Here is a 16,024-nt window from a genome sequence, read left to right on the forward strand (position 1 = left end):
AACCCGCGAGGTCACAGCCCGCACCTGGGCGGGAGCTGCCGGGCGTGTCCCGTCAGTGCTGGAGGCGGGYGTGGAGCTGCAGCAGCCGCCTGCCGAGAGGCGCGGCCGGTGGCTGGGCTCAGCGGCGGCTGCTGGGCGGACCGAAGGCGCTCTGTCCCTTCGGAGACACTCTGGAGAAGCGGCCGGGACCGCTGAGAGGGGCGGGGGTCGCTACACCCGCACTGACCCGGGAAAGCACGAGCAGCCACAAGCCTGTATTCCTGGTGGGCGGTCTGAGCACTCGCCCAGCGCTCCCCGGGGCCGGGCCCGCAGTCCTCCGTTTTGCGGGATCGGGCACCACGGCTCCCTTGCGGAAACGATCGCTAGCGGAGTGGGGTGGGGGCGAGGGAAACACCCCAAGTACTGCAGCCGTGATACCGTGACGCAGCTGATGGCAGGAGAGATGCTTCGGTGAATCCAGGGCAAGCCTGGCAGCACACCAGGCCGGTCGAGCCCAGGTGACTGCCGTGCGCCACTACCGCGCCGGGGAGAGCGGGGCACCTCCTCCGCTCCGCTCCGCCCCGTTCCGCCGATTGCCGAGCGCGTCGACCGCCGCCTCCTTCCCCAGATTGCCCGGCGCCACAGGACCTAGYCCGCCTGCGCGCCACGGCCGCCATCTCCGGTCACCATAGTGACGGGTCCCGGCGACGCGGGGACGCCGKGCGGGCTCCGGGCCTCTCCCGCTGTGCTCCGGAGCGAGCCGCCGTCCTTCCCGCCGTGAGCCCTTTGGGTCTTCTCCCTCCAGCGCCTGCATGTGCTCCCGTGAGGCTCTGCATCCGTCCCCGCCGTGATCCTGCCTGACGGGGTGCGTGCCGCCACCCATGGCCGGGGAGGGAGACAGGAGGAARCGCTTTATTTCAGCTACGGCTGCCAACTACTTCGGGCTGGACCCTGCGGGCGGTGCCGCTGCTCTGGCCGCGGGGCTGCATTCCCGTCCGGAGCTGAGCCGCTTTCTGGACGACGGCAATGAGTTCCTGCTCGTGGTGCAGCACTCGGGCGCGCAGCTCAGCGCCTCCAACAAGGTACCGTAGTGTCCGCCGCTTGCGGGTCCCGCGTGTCCGCCGCATCCCGGCGTGCGAGCGGGAATGCGGAGCCAGGAGTCAGCCCGGGCTTAGTGGCCGTGAAGATTGGTGCCAGATTTGGGAGACATCTCCCTCCTGCGAATATCTCTGAAGGTCTCTGTCTGCTGTAAGGTACTGGCGGCTGCCGTGGTTCAACCCCAGCTGGCAGCTAAGTACCACTCACTGTCCACCCACCCCACCGTGGGGAGAAGAATCGGAAAGAACGCCGTGGGTKGAGACAAGAACAATTTAATAACTGAAACGAAATAAAATATTATAATCGCTTACTACTAACAGACTAATAATAATGTTAATGATTGTAATGAAAAAGGGTGAGARAGAGGAACAAAACCCAAAAGAGACAAGTGATGCACAATGCAGTTGTTCAGCACCCGCTGACTAATGCCCAGTCTGTCCCCCARTAGCGATCCCGGSCAACTCCCCCCAGTTTATACACRGAGMATGAAGCTCTATGGTRTGGATGCTCTGGCATCGGGTCACCTGTCCTGGCCATGCTCCCTCCCAGCWTTTTGTGCCCCTCCTCACTGGCAGATCAAGAAGCACTGAAAAATCCTTAACTTTATGTAATTATTACTCGGTGACAACCAATACATCASTGTRTTATTAASATTATTCTCATACAAAACCCCAAATGCAGCAYTGTACCAGCTATTAAAAAGATAACTAACTCTATCATTCTAGCTGAAACAAGAAAACTGACCTCAGAGTCTGTGGAGACCATATTAGTCAGCTGATGATACATTCATTGGTGGACTGTGCCCATGTTGGTGCAGTTTTAGTGTGCTGTATATTGTCTCTATGTGAGCATAATGCAGCCTGTGGGATGGCACATTACCTTGCTGCAAATGTAGAGTTGGATGTGTGATTTCTTCCTGAGCATGATTGCATGCAAGTGACCAGAAGGATTGCTTGGGCAATTGTCTACAGGGAATGGCACCCACTGTGTAGTACATTGGCTGAAATTTGACAAATCCAAGGTGGGTGTTTGTCCAAAGCTTACATTTTTCAAATTGATGTGTCCAGCTGTGAGCAAATCTGAGSTTCATTGTGTGAAATGTCCTGCCTTGAGTGTTTGTGTTCACCAAGTGACTTCTCCAAGGGATACCATGGGCTGTGATGTGCACTCAGTGTCACCATGTAAGGAGGGCATGGTGGGGTGCCAGCCACACAGAGTGTACAGGCAAGGTACACTTGTACCCTGACATGGGTTCTGCAGTGAGAACAGGGACGTGGTGCTTGTTATATCAGTGGCTTCACACACAGAAGGTACATGTTAAGAGTCCTTAACATGTGAAGTGTGGACAAGTAACTTGCGTGTGTCCTTGCTAATCTGTGAAGTCTAGTCCATTCTCTGTTCAGGCAAAAATGAACATTTATGTGTATCAGTTTTCAGGGGTGCTGCTGAGCCACTGTCTAGAACACAAAGCAGCATTCAGCAGCTGTGGAAGATAAGATGCATATTGGTGCTATACTGTGTGCCTGTTGTCTCAGTGAAGCTGTATTTGTAGGTTTTGGTCTAAAGATGAATAAAGAAAGTAAAACTGATACTGCYCAATACAACTGAAAGCTGTTCTTACTACCCTTTGTTACTTTTAACAGAAAAATAGTACACAGATGTTTACATTTGTTCAGAATTTGGGATTTCAGTTAGCGTATCTTTTACTATCAGTTATTGAATGTTTAATTACATTTTCCTGTTTTATGAATTCTGCCAAAAATAATTTGATGAATTGATTTTTATGGCAATTTTTGGGACTTTACCCATAAGTTGGAGTGTGGAGGGAACATGAGTCATGTTACAATTTATGATTTACTGATGAAGGAGCATGCCTTTCTGTGTCTTTGAGAAATCTATGAATASTGTTATGTATTTGCAAACTCAGGAAAACAATACTGAATATTTAGAATATATAGAAAAATATTCCCAAATGTATGTAGCATAAAAATACAAAACRAAATAGGCTTCATACTTAGTTTACTCTAGACATAAGACAGTGTTTCTTTTTTTGTCCRGAGAAAGTGGTAAACAGAGTTTTAAAAATATMGTAAGAAACTATGGTATTTACAGACATATATGCTGTAAAAGGCTTTATGTATTTGATGCTGGAACTCAGGTTCCTATGGACTCAGAAATCAGTATAATAAAATTTTCRTTTTCTTTGCAAATCAGATACTACCAGAATTTTATCAGAGCCCAGAGGGAGTAATATGGTATTTTAKTTTTTTTTCTTTATGCAAATTGTTTGTGCAAGAGGTGTATGTAAGTTAGTGTAATATGCAATCCGTAACAGCTTCTAAACAAATCCTGTCGTCTTGGTTATTGCAGATTGAAGCTACTGATTCAAAGAATAACGTGTTGGTGTTCTTTAAGCTGAGACCTGATGTAATTACAGAAGATAATCTTCATAGCAATATTCTTGTGTCATCTATGCTAGATTCACCGATCAACACCCTTTATCAAGCTGTACGACAAGTTTTTGCACCAGTATTACTGAAGGTGAGCAATATACCWGTTTAAATGTTTTGTGGATTTATATCGAGACATTCAAATTCAATAGGGTGCTAACTAATTCTGAGCTAGATATTTTATGTGATGAAATAAAAATATCTGAGGAGACTAAGCAATGAGTGTTAGTTATAATTTCTAAGTTAAAGAAACCTCCTGTCAGTAAAGGTGAGAGGAAGATTCTGGTCATATATATATCTGACTGGAAATACGGAATACACTTGACAATGGTAGTTAATGTGGAAAACAGCTCWCACATTTTCAGAATGCCTTTGTAAACCCAACAGCTGACCTTTGCGTTTATGATAAAAAAGTTTTTATATCATGATTCTGAATTGTTAAATGAGAAGAATGAGTTGCTCTTTCTTGACTTCAGGAAAAAAAATGCTACATTGTCCCACCCTCTGGTTGATATTTAATCTGAGAAGGAAATACTAATTGCTCTGTCATGGAGTACAATTTTTGAAATTTTCATTATAGGATGAGAAGTGGAGTAAAGCATTTGATCCCAAACTCCAGAAACTTTTAAGTGAGCTTGAAGCTGGCTTGAGTACTGCTCTCAGAAGATCAGATCCCAGTTACGCAGGAACAAAATTCAGTGAAGATGATGTGCGAGGTTTGTTTTGCAATTACATCTTTTATAGTTWATTTTGAATTTGGAGTAAATAATTTATTTACAAGTTGAGTGTTTAGGCTTCCCAGTGATTGCACAGTGTGAAATATAACTGGTTATTGTTMGTAGACCAGAATTAGTGACAGTCATATCAGAAGACCATAGTTGACTTTTACACTACATGTAGTTATGATCAGAAGTTAAAAGATATTTACATAACCGCATAGTAAAACTTTGGTTTAGAAAGTATATTCTGACTGAACATATTTTATAAACATTTATTTATTTTATATATTAATATTTCTGTTTTATTTGCAGCTATACTTACACCAACAGATGAATTTCAGTTCTGGAGAGAATGTGCTCGTCAGGGAAGTAAAGGGTGTAGTAAAGAGAGAGCTTCATATTTTAGAGACCTATTTGAGGACATTGCAAAAGTATGTTTTATTTTGTGTGATCAGTGATATATTTCTGGAGTTAGTGAAAATCCTCTTCCTATGAAATGTATGTCAGTATATGCACACTCMTTTCAAATATATGAATATTAACTATCGTCTAATTGAATATATATCTAGTTATTTTTTCTTAGACAAAATTTTACTTTAAATGATAGATGCATGGAAATGCTGACATTTAAGTGGGAACAGATTTGATCATTGATTACTAAGAGATGCTGTAGAAATAGAGTATTATGCTGCAGTTGGTGAACTAGAGATTGATTCACTAGATAAAAAAGATACTTTTAATACTGTTAGGCAAAATTAAAACCCCTAAAACTTGAATAGTGCTTCTGATGTCAATGAATACTTCACATGAATAAACTTACAAAAATGCTTGGTTTTTTGAGAGGATTATGATATATTCTGTTATGCAATAAACATCAGGAAACTATACCACTTGCCAGCTTCTGAAAAGTATAAATGTTTCTACAATACTATTTGCAAAGTAAACATATTAAGAATTTTTTTTTCTAGGATTATTACAACTTGGATACTCTTTCATTATTTGAAGTTGTGGATTTGGTGGAGGCCACCAAGGATACTGTTGATAGTGTGTGGAGACAAACGGARCATGATCCTTATCCACAGCCCCGCATGCATAATCTCTTGGATGTGATAGGTAAACCTTTATGCAGTCTTTATTAAATGAACAGTTGAGTAAAAGTAAAATGATTCCCTGAGCAGAGACCTTCTTCCTCATAAAGGCATTGGTAAGAGCCCACAGCATGAAGGTGCTTTCTTCTTGTAATAATGATCTGTGAATATTATTTGCCTTCTAATATGCAGTTTGAAAGATGCCTTCACACATGCTTGGGAAGATGATAGAAGATGGAGTTTGATACCTTTCAGTCTGTGGGCTGGCTTTGTCATGCTTCTATTTGACTCGCTGTCTTTCAGTTAGAGGAGAAAATTTATTTACATAAATAAATTAACCATTAACCACCAGTTGGTTTGGTCTATGTGGAGGTGAGAGCAGGAATGTGCAGAGAGGTTCCTCTCTCATTCTCTGAACAGCAGCCCAATRTTTGGGGACCGGCATGAGACAGTTTGTCTGCTGCTGTCAGATGTGTGTGTGAGAGGAAGGGTTGTGGGGAGCAGCCAGATGCTGCCATTGCTACTGATAAAGACAGGCATTCGTGCGTGAAATCCAGAATACAAATACATCAGCCTCAGATGTTGGACCAGCCTCTGTTTACAATGGAGATGTTAAAGAGATTTATTAAATCTGAAACAAAAGAATCAGTTAATGCTGCATTTGTGTGGTTTGAAGGCAAGACATTACACTATTTTTTTTTWAAATGTGGTTAGAATATGACTTAGCCTTTAAAGGACTTATTTTAAACAAACATAACATCTTTCCTTTATATACTTTTTTGTCTTCTAGGTGGCTCACTAGGTAGATTTGTCCAGAGAAAATTAGCAGCTTTGAATTTGTGGGAGGATACTTTTCACAGTGTTAAAGAAAATATACAGGCTGGCATCTTGATTTGCGAGCAGTGGGTGTCAGCTTGTGAGTACCTAACTGGACAACTGTGGCACCGTTATACTCTACATCCATGGAAAAATGAGAAATACTCCCCTGAATTGATAGCCAAACTTGGCAAACGTCTTGATGAGGTAGAGATTTGAATTCTACACATTAGGTTCATTAGACACARAATTAAGCAGCATTGTTTTGAGTTAAAAAATGGAATTAAAATGATTCCATAGTATTTTCAGAGTCATACAGTGTTCCTTAATCTGTTTGTCTGAGTCTTTCTAAAGTTTTTTGGAAACAGTTGAGAGATGGTTACTTGTAAATGTGTTTTATGTAAAAATATATTGGATATATCAAATACTTTTTTTTTTCCTTATAGGTGCTAACTGTTAGAACACTGCATGAAAAACTCACATTTTTTTTACCGGCTGGAGAACAAAAATCTTTACATCTTTCTCATGTGTTTGAACCCTTTGCTGGCCTAAATCCTGTACACTATAATCCTTACACAGAGGTATAATGCTTATTATTAATTTATTCACATTCTTTCAGTGTCTTTTTGCAACATATATAGTCCTAAACTAACTCTTGAACTCATTATCCCTAGCCATTATGGAAAGCAGCAGTCTCTCAGTATGAAAGAATTATTGCACCAGCGGAACAAAAAATAGCAAGCAAATTGAAGAAATTTATTTCAGAAATTCAGAACAGCCCACAGCAGGTATGGGTAGTTTTGTAGTCTGAAAACTTTCCTGAAGATCAAGTTATTCAATTCTTAAGTAGTCAGTTTAGGGGACATCAGTAAGTATTTAGAGCCAATGACAGCACTATTGGGTAATGTGAGCCTATGTTCAATTTTTTAGTGAGAAAATGATAACTTTTAAAAATCTTCATATTCCAGCTTCTTCAAATATTTCAGAAACATAAGGAACTGATAAAGCACCCGAATATAAGCAAAGAGTTGCTTTTTGAAAGGGAAACATTGCTAGCAGCACTTCATGATTACGTCAAAGGTATTTAATTGCRTTAGTTTTTTTGCAAATGCTGGAACTTCATTTGCTTCTAGAATTATGCTGGTATTCGTAGTATATTTTTGTAAATAATGGTCTAAGATTGTTCAATTAAGTTGCTGGCCTAATGCATCTTTTGCATGTGTTAGACTATGAGACAGACTTTGAAACTCGATGCCATGGTGTTCCTGGTGATGTTTCTGGACCACTGTCGGGCAAGAACCTTTCTGAAGTTGTCAATAATATTGTRTGGGTACAGCAGCTGAAACTGAAGGTAACAGATTCTGTTCCTGTTTAGACACAATTTATCATAGAGTGCAAAACACAGTACTTGATGTTTCTGTGGGGAACTCCACACAGAAAAATTGTGGGTGGGCTTCCCAAGAGTCATACAATCAAGGTTCCTTATCAGTGGATCTGCTTGCTAAGTTGAATTTTTTTTAACAGCCCCAAAATGCAGTCTTTTTGTAGTAAACTGAACTACCTGCTTTTTTTTTTTTTCTTTTTTTTTCTTTTTTAAATTAAAAAAGACCAAAATTTGGGCAAGAGGTGTTTTTGTTGAATTTTACCCTCCAGTTTGCATTTTAAAATTGTATTTAAAATCCACAGATAGCCAGATTCTGCAATCCTAATTCTCTCTTGTTATTGCTAACCTTTGTAGTGTCCTCTTGAAATCAAAGGGGTTTCTTGGTAATACGTTTTGAGCTTGTGCCTGCCAGGGAATTTACAGTAGTAGAAGTAAACAATTGTGCAACAATTATACAATAATTCTGTGTTCTCTTAAAACATACTTGACTCTATTTTAATTTATGTTGTTTTTGTAAGTTTGAATTTACACTTTAGTTGGAACCTCTGAACGTTTTTTTAAAAAGATTGATGGGYGAAAACTAGAACGCTTTTTGTGAACATAATTGCCCTCTACAATAACTATGGATTTAAATGAGAATAGAAGTTGCATAGCCCAAAATAACTATTAGCCCAGATCAGCTGATTTGTGCCAGTTGTATGTTTGCTAACTGCTCTCAAATCTCTGCTGCTTGTATTGATCGGGGTTTTAATTTGTCCACATGAATATGTGGAATTCCACTTTAAATACTTTCGAGTATTGTCATGGACCTTATAGATACAACAGAAGACTCATGGGAGATCTGTGCCTTTACAGAGAATTAATTAAAGACCGAGTGGGATGTCCTGGGTATTTTAAGTGGTGGACACCATTGGTAGACAGCTTACTCAGACCCAATTTACTGTAAAGAAAGTGAACATCTGGGGCAGTTCAGAATTCACTTTTTTTTTCTCTAATCAGTTTTTGAATACAACTTGTATGTTTTGTAATACTGGTATTTGCTATGGTGATTTTTTTTTTCTGATCGAATACTGGGGAGTTAAGCTTCATTTCTTTGTTATTGTGTTTAAGGTGGATGATTCTATCAAGCTTGCAGAGGCTCTTCTGTCTGACTTACCCGGATTTCAATCTTTTCATCAAAGTGCAGATTGTTTTTTGGAACAGTTGAAAGTGTATGAACAAGAACAATTTGATGATTGGTCTAGGAACATCCAGTCAGAATTATCAAATCCCAAGTCAGGACTGTGGTAAATACACTCTTGTTTAAATAATGTTTATCAGATAATGAAATCTGTAGTGTGGTGTAATTCATTACAACTTGGCAAAGGAAATACAAAAGTGTTACAGACTTCAGAATGAATGGAGAGACAAAATAGAAGATTTTGTTATACTTTCATCATCCTGCCAGTCTTGGTAAGGTGAAGTATACAGGACAGTATTATTAATAACTTTAATAGCTAATATTGCAGATTAAAAACTAGTCTTRCAGTTTGTATTAGCACATGGAATGAAAGACATGTTGGGTTTGCTTCTTGTTTTTACTTGTTATCCATTGTAATCCATGTAGTGATAAGGCATTGAAACCAGATGGGATTAGAGTATAGCTGTGATATACAGATGACACATGTAGAGTAACATATTAATTGTTATTCATGAGAAATTCTGCTGTCTAAATAGGGCAGACAAAAGAAGGGTAAGCATATCAATTTAAACTGCATGAATTTTSTTTCCCAAAATAATAACATTTATTTATGGGGTATTAAAAGACATTTTAACAATTTTTGTTTTAGTTGATTGGCCACAAAGCTTCTGTCTGCAATTCTGAGTGTAGCAGACTTCCTCTGAAAATTTTGACTACAATTATAGAGGATAAAGGAGTTGATACTTAAGTGAAAGATTTTATTTTAGTGACAATGCTCAAACACATAACAGACATCTGATTTATTAGTATTGTTATTTTTTTTTTATTGTGAGATATTAAAAGGTGTGAACTGGTTAATTAAAAGAACAATAAAAGAAGTAGCTCAATTACAGGGAACACAATGGATATGGGAACTAGAAAAGAGATGAGAAAGAAAAGAAAAAATGAGTAAAGCTGAAGTGTTTMTGAAAGGATGGTGGTAGAATCATTGCTGAAGTAGAAAAAAAAACTGGACTAATGATAGGCTGATGTTCTTATTAGCATCTGGTTGCACATACCAAAATGCTCTCCTGATGTAAATTCTGGTTCTTGGATTGATTCCCTCTGATTATTTTCACTCACTTTGCACTACTTAAGACTGGGGCGGGTAAAGTGCCTGCTGTAGAGAGCTTGATGGATACAGTGTAACTTAGGGAGATAGTCTCTCTGTGAGTCTCTCTCATGGTAACTATTGTCACAAAGCAGAAAARCTTTGTAAAGAAAAGCTACAGTCATTGTTAATTTTGTCTTGTCTTCATTGACTTTGAATTAAAAGAAAGGTTACTGGAATAATTTCAGAGTAAATTAAAATGTTAATAAGCGTAGAAAAACAGAATAGAATGACGTTTAGCTGTTTAGAATAATTTGTTATATTATGGTAAAATACACCTGAGAAAGAATAAATATTAATTTATATTGAGTAATATGATTGATTTTGGTTCAGTATCCAAGCTAATAGCCCTGTGATGGAGTTGGATCACATTTCTGGAACATTAAACATACTTTACTCAGATCGGTTGGTGACTCTGCTAAGAGAAGTACGTCAGCTGTCAGCACTTGGGTTTGCTATACCAGCTAAAATACAGCATGTTGCAAACACTGCACAAAAGTTCTGCAAGCAGGCGGTCATCCTCAAGCAGGTATAAGATTATGCCATAATACCTTYCTGTTCTGACTTCCCAGCTTTAGTTTGTAGAACTTTTCTACAGTGCTCTTCTCTGTCTGTGTGGTTAAGCTTTTCGCTGGGCTTGTCTGTATGAAAGTGAGTTCTTTCTTGAGCAAATTAGTCAAGTCCATACAAGAAAACAAAAGTAAAGAAATGCTTTACAATWTCAGAATAGTATTAAAGCCATATGAAGTTACTGTATGATTATATGAAAATAAGACCAAGTAATTAGTTGATCACATGGTTTTAGTCTCAGTTTTTTATAATTATGACTGAAGGGAATTGTCATAAAATGGAGCAACTTGTCCTTGCCATTGCTAGTTTTCAACTGAAAATATATTAGTAAGTACTCTAATGGAAGTATGTGTGGGATGTTTGGGGGTGGGTGGTATATATTTTGATTGCACTTAATGTCACATATGTTTTTGTTTGGCTTATGCTTCAATTCAATTTCACATGAGGTGTCATTCAAATCTGAGATACCCCTACAGTAAGACAGACATGACATAAGACCTTTTATCTGTTCTTGTAAATTAAATCTCTCCATTTTTACAGGTGGCACATTTCTATAATTCTATTGATCAACAAATGATTGGGAGTCAGAAGCCAATGATGTTACAATCTGCTCTAGCATTTGAACAGATAATTAAGGTGAAAGAATTCCCCTCTCTTTGTCTTTTTTATTTCAGTAGTATCTGTGCTTATTCTGTGCTGATTTTTTATGTTTATTGCAGTGAAATAAAAAAAAAAATCATTAAAACCATGATAATGTTGATTATTTCATAAACAACAGAAGYTGATTAGCAATTATTAATGTCAGATTTTTGGTTTTGATCTGTGCAGAACAAAGACCAAGAGAAGAGTTTAAGGTGTCCTCTTATCTTCAGACATCTGCTTATGATTGTGGGGTAGAAGTCTCACCATCAGTTGATMTATTTCAAACTCTTTTAGGAGTGTGTCATTAATCCTTCTCCAGTGCACTGATGTAGCTATAACACTGTGCCTGCGTGTCTGTGATTTGCCAGATTATGTCTATAGTGCAGCTAGGGAAAGGGAGGTCCTCCATTTTTTGCTAGGAATAAAACCATTATCTCTTCCTGTATGCTAGCTGCCAGACTATTTTTATCATTAAATCTTACAAAGTTTGTGTGTTTTTAAAGCATTCAAAATCTGGTCCTGGAGGAAAAGCTCAAATAACATGGGATAATCCCAGAGAACTGGAGGCTTATATCCAAAAACTCCAAGCTGCTGCTGAACGTCTTTCCACTGAAAATAGAAAACTAAGGAAGTGGCACAGAAACTTCATTGAAAAGGTATATTTTCCAGATGAAATTGAAATCATGTCTGTTATAGCACACCCTTTCATTTACATGTTGATGAGTATATATGTTWCATACTATGTTGATGAGTATGTTTATTACATACTTAAAATTCTTTTGACAGGTTATCTCGCTCATGAATATTGATCTACTTCGGCGACAGCAATGTTGGAAAGAGGCACTTCAGGAGCTCAGAACTGGTTTTGCCACCCTCGAGTCACAGGCAGGATTTATTTTATGTTTCCTGTGATGATTATAAGAATTTAAAGCGCCCTGAGGATTGTTAAATTTATTCCTCACCTGGTCACATAATCAAAGAATATCTTGAGTTAGAAGGGGCCTACAAACACCATCAAGTCCAGCTCCCTGCTCCTCACAGGACTATCTAAAACTAAACAATGTGACTTCAGTATGTTGTCCAGATGGTCCTTAAACTCTGACAGGCTTTGTGCTGTGACCAAGTCTGTTTCAGTGATAACTGAATTTTACGAAGATCTTGGCCTTCAGATTTTGCACTGTGTGCAGTTTCAGCTTATAATTATGGTTTGAGGAATAAAATAAAATGAAAATAAACTTTGTTAAATTTTAGGGCTTCAAATCAAGTGATATGAAAGCTTGGAGACAACACTGGAATTATCAACTTTACAAAGCTCTGGAGCATCAGTATCARATGGGCTTAGAAGCACTCAATGAGAATTTACCAGAGATAATTGTTGATCTAACATTCAAGTAAGATWTTTGGTTTTGCCTTAGAAGAAAATATTCAGGCTCAAATTACATTAAAATATTAGTTTTTCTGTTATTTTTTTCACTTTCTAGGCAAGGCCGGTTGCAATTCAGACCTCCTTTTGAAGAAATACGAGCTAGATATTACAGAGAAATGAAGAGATTCATCTCTATTCCAAATCAGTTTAGGGGAGTAAGCGAAGCAGAAGATGAGTCTATATTCATTGTTATGACTGAAAGAAATGCAAATGGATTTCTGACCGCTTTCAGTAAAGCAGAGGATTTGTTTAGAAGGCTGACAGATGTTTCTAATCAATTCAAGGTATTTCCAATATTGTATGGACTCATTTTTTTTTCCTTATATTTGTATAATTTTATGCTTTGGACATTCTAGAAGTAGCTAAGCAGTGACATTTGTGCATTATTKTCCTTTTCTACAAGGCATGAAAGCAAAAGCTTAGCAAGTCCATCCATGTTAAGTCAACCTCTTTAAGCACATGCCTAACTTGAAGTATATATGTAGTTCCCTTTGAAAGCTCTGTATGATAKCTGACTTTTCAGTCTTGTTGTTTTGATTATTCTTAAATGTGTGAATATGTCAAACCATTTTTTGCCTCCTCATATTTGCCCTAAGAGAATCTGTAGACAGTTGAAGGAGCACAAAGGTTAAAGGAAATGTATCTTTAGAATACTGTTAAAGTATTTTATTTATTTATAAAATATTTCTTTTCCATGGAATAAAAAATAATGTTGGAAAGGAATGGATCGTAATTGGCCAAGTAGATATGGAACCTTTGGTGGAGACACATCTTTCTAGCAAACAGGACTGGGAAAAAAACTTCAAGGCATTRAAAGTCAGAGGGAAAGAAGCAGAACGTCTTCCAAGGTATCTTGTAACTATTCTTTTGTTTGAATAACATATTGTATTAGATATTTTAAAGGTAGTAACAAAATAGAGATATTCTTTTTTTATATGAAGTTACAGATAGAATTTCAAGTGCTTTTAAAATGTTAATATACTTTTTAAATGTTTAGATTTTATTTTTTCATTTGTGTTTTTAGATACTTACTCCATTTTATCTGTRCTGCCTTGTCTGAAAACTTTTAATTACTTCCTCTTATATAATGGGAAACTTCTTCAAAATTCAGGGCTGATTGTGAAATACTACAATTCATAATATTRTAGCAAATCTTTTAGCTAAGTCGTGTACTTGTGAAATATATATGGCACTTAGGAACAGTATAACTCTGGCAGTAGAACTTGCTGTCTAGTGATACTCTGAGTAGTAAAGGTTTTCATGAGTTCATGGACAGACTGAGGTAAATRGAATGGAAATGGCAGATGTGCCTTATAGCCAGAATCAACATGTTGCTAAGAAATCCATGAGTTGAAAGTATTGATGTTGAGGGAGGATACTCAGGAAGATATGAAATAAGGTAGACTTTTTCCTTCGTGTTCTTTAGGCATCTACTGATGGTAGCATATATTAGATATGGGGCCTTGAAATGACTCACTATGGCTTTTCTTCTGCTTTTATTACTGTTGAAGGCTGGGTTAGTAAACTCTCATGGAAATTAGAGAATTAAAGAYATGAATATACAAATAATGAAAATATTTTTCTTTTTAGTATGGTAATAGCCTTTTTGAATTTTATGGTGCTGGTTATATAAAATCAAACCATTTTCTAAGTATTTGGAGAAGCAGAGAATTGGACATCAGACCCCATGAACCTGAAAGTATATATGCATGATTGTAATAAATATTCCAATACTATGAGTAATTTTCCCAATGAGCTATGACTTTCATTTGTAGAATTACTTGGGAAATTTTTTATTAAGCTACAAAGTCAGGGTAGACTATAAATGTGCATAGATCTTAGAGATACTGAGATGTAAGTATCCTACTGAATATTTGCTGTCTTTTAATCTCTTTTTTTAAGCACCATCAAGATAGATTGTTTAACTGTTAATTGTAACCCTGTGAAAACTGTGATTGATGATTTCATCCAGACRTTGTACGATGTTCTAGTTGTTTCTTTGAGAAAATCTATTCAAGGTAAGTAACTTCAATGAATAGTATTTTATCTTAGTTTTTTTTTGTTGTACTTGGGCACATTTGTGTTAATGTAAATAGTCTTTTAAAGAAATATTTTTCTTTCAGGCACAGTGAACTGCAGAAATCACAATGCAGAGAAAGCAATCTGTTACTACTTTGTGTTCCTCAACATTACTTTTTCATTGCAGACCTAACCTAGGACACCTTTATGTCCATTGTGTATCTTCTTCTCTTGTTTTGGCTATATCTGTTCCAGGTGTAAAAGAATACATATGAACATTATTTTGCTTTTTTCTTGTATCTGGTGGAAAAATTTGGTTCAGGGACGAAAATGTATTTGATACTTGAGGGTGGAAAATCTCCTAGGTGTTTGAGAAGGCAACATAAAATGTTGTCATAAGAATGCTGTTAGAAAGATTTTTCTTTCACAAATTGAAATATTTCATGAAAAATCTTAAATAATCTAGACTTGCTCCATAGAATTGCTTGTCACTCATATTGTTGAAACTGTTAAAACTGTGTTAAAAATGCAAAATGTTTCCCTGTTTTKGGTGGTCAATCTGTATCTGGAGCAGTAGGACGAAATGGAATAAAGTGTAGATGGTGAGGAATAAATCTAACAATCATCAGATACTTTAAATCTAGCAATCATCACAAGAAAAAATAAAACAGGGATCATGAACAAAGTGACTTATTTCCATAGCCTGAAAGGTGAATCTTTCCTGTAAGATTTCCTGGAGCTGTACAATTCCTTTCTCAGTACCAAAAAGGTACACCTCGGTAGATATATACAACAATTTATCTTATTCTTGTATTTGTTTGTGAGTCTTTTCAATATGTAAAGCAAGGTGCCTTTAGTTAGTTTCTTTAAAAGAACCAAGCCAAACAAAAAACCCCCAAAGAACCTAAAGGCATCTGTTTATCTCTGTTTACCTAAGAAAAAGATGTATACAACTTTTGAAAGTATGAAAATGCCTTATGTGTTTATGTTTAATGTTCAGAAGGGACTCGGATACTTGTGGTGTAAATCATACACTGAATTCTGTGAATTGCATAAGAAAGCTATGTGTAAACACGAATGTGGGATTTTTGTTGTGATAGTAGATAAGATTGGAGTCTTCAATTTTTAAAGCAAATACTTGGCATACTTAAGATACATCATTGCGCATTCGTCTGACTTGGATGTTTAAAGCTACAAATATTTTCCCCATGATAACTTTATTTTCCATCTTTATGTAGCTCACCTATTTGATGTTTCTACATTTCTCAGTAATGCCATGGAAACACTAGTGTTTAGGCCCCAGACTGTAGAGGAAATAGCAGAAGACAACATAAAATATTTAAGCCTACATGAACAAAAAGAAAAGGTAAGATACTATTTTTTTTCTATCCAGAACAACAGCTACAAAACTGTCATTACTTTCTAGTATGGAAACTTACATTTCGTAACAACTAACAAAGTTCATGCAGAGGTCATACAGGGTCAGGGCAGTAGTCCATTGAG

At 37.6% G+C, this 16,024-nt stretch overlaps 1 protein-coding gene across 1 annotated transcript in view; it reads left to right on the plus strand.

The window, feature by feature from the left end:
• Positions 1–644: 644 nt before the first annotated feature.
• The window catches only part of DYNC2H1 (dynein cytoplasmic 2 heavy chain 1), a 142,392-nt gene continuing 127,012 nt past the window's right edge, over positions 645–16,024 (plus strand). Inside the window, exons 1-20 of the mRNA XM_057370832.1 lie at positions 645–1,061; positions 3,448–3,618; positions 4,108–4,243; positions 4,559–4,677; positions 5,215–5,359; positions 6,125–6,357; positions 6,597–6,731; positions 6,825–6,938; positions 7,119–7,230; positions 7,377–7,501; positions 8,645–8,820; positions 10,198–10,393; positions 10,975–11,070; positions 11,580–11,732; positions 11,863–11,961; positions 12,328–12,467; positions 12,558–12,786; positions 13,223–13,350; positions 14,405–14,520; positions 15,760–15,887. Of these exons, the coding sequence (XP_057226815.1) occupies positions 861–1,061; positions 3,448–3,618; positions 4,108–4,243; positions 4,559–4,677; positions 5,215–5,359; positions 6,125–6,357; positions 6,597–6,731; positions 6,825–6,938; positions 7,119–7,230; positions 7,377–7,501; positions 8,645–8,820; positions 10,198–10,393; positions 10,975–11,070; positions 11,580–11,732; positions 11,863–11,961; positions 12,328–12,467; positions 12,558–12,786; positions 13,223–13,350; positions 14,405–14,520; positions 15,760–15,887 (2,952 nt within the window). The 5' untranslated portion in view covers positions 645–860. The remainder of the gene's footprint in view (positions 1,062–3,447; positions 3,619–4,107; positions 4,244–4,558; positions 4,678–5,214; positions 5,360–6,124; positions 6,358–6,596; positions 6,732–6,824; positions 6,939–7,118; positions 7,231–7,376; positions 7,502–8,644; positions 8,821–10,197; positions 10,394–10,974; positions 11,071–11,579; positions 11,733–11,862; positions 11,962–12,327; positions 12,468–12,557; positions 12,787–13,222; positions 13,351–14,404; positions 14,521–15,759; positions 15,888–16,024) is intronic.

The sequence above is a fragment of the Malurus melanocephalus genome, unplaced genomic scaffold, assembly GCF_030028575.1.
Source record: "Malurus melanocephalus ecotype Western Australia unplaced genomic scaffold, MMel_1.1 scaffold_134, whole genome shotgun sequence".
Classification (NCBI taxonomy): domain Eukaryota; kingdom Metazoa; phylum Chordata; class Aves; order Passeriformes; family Maluridae; genus Malurus; species Malurus melanocephalus.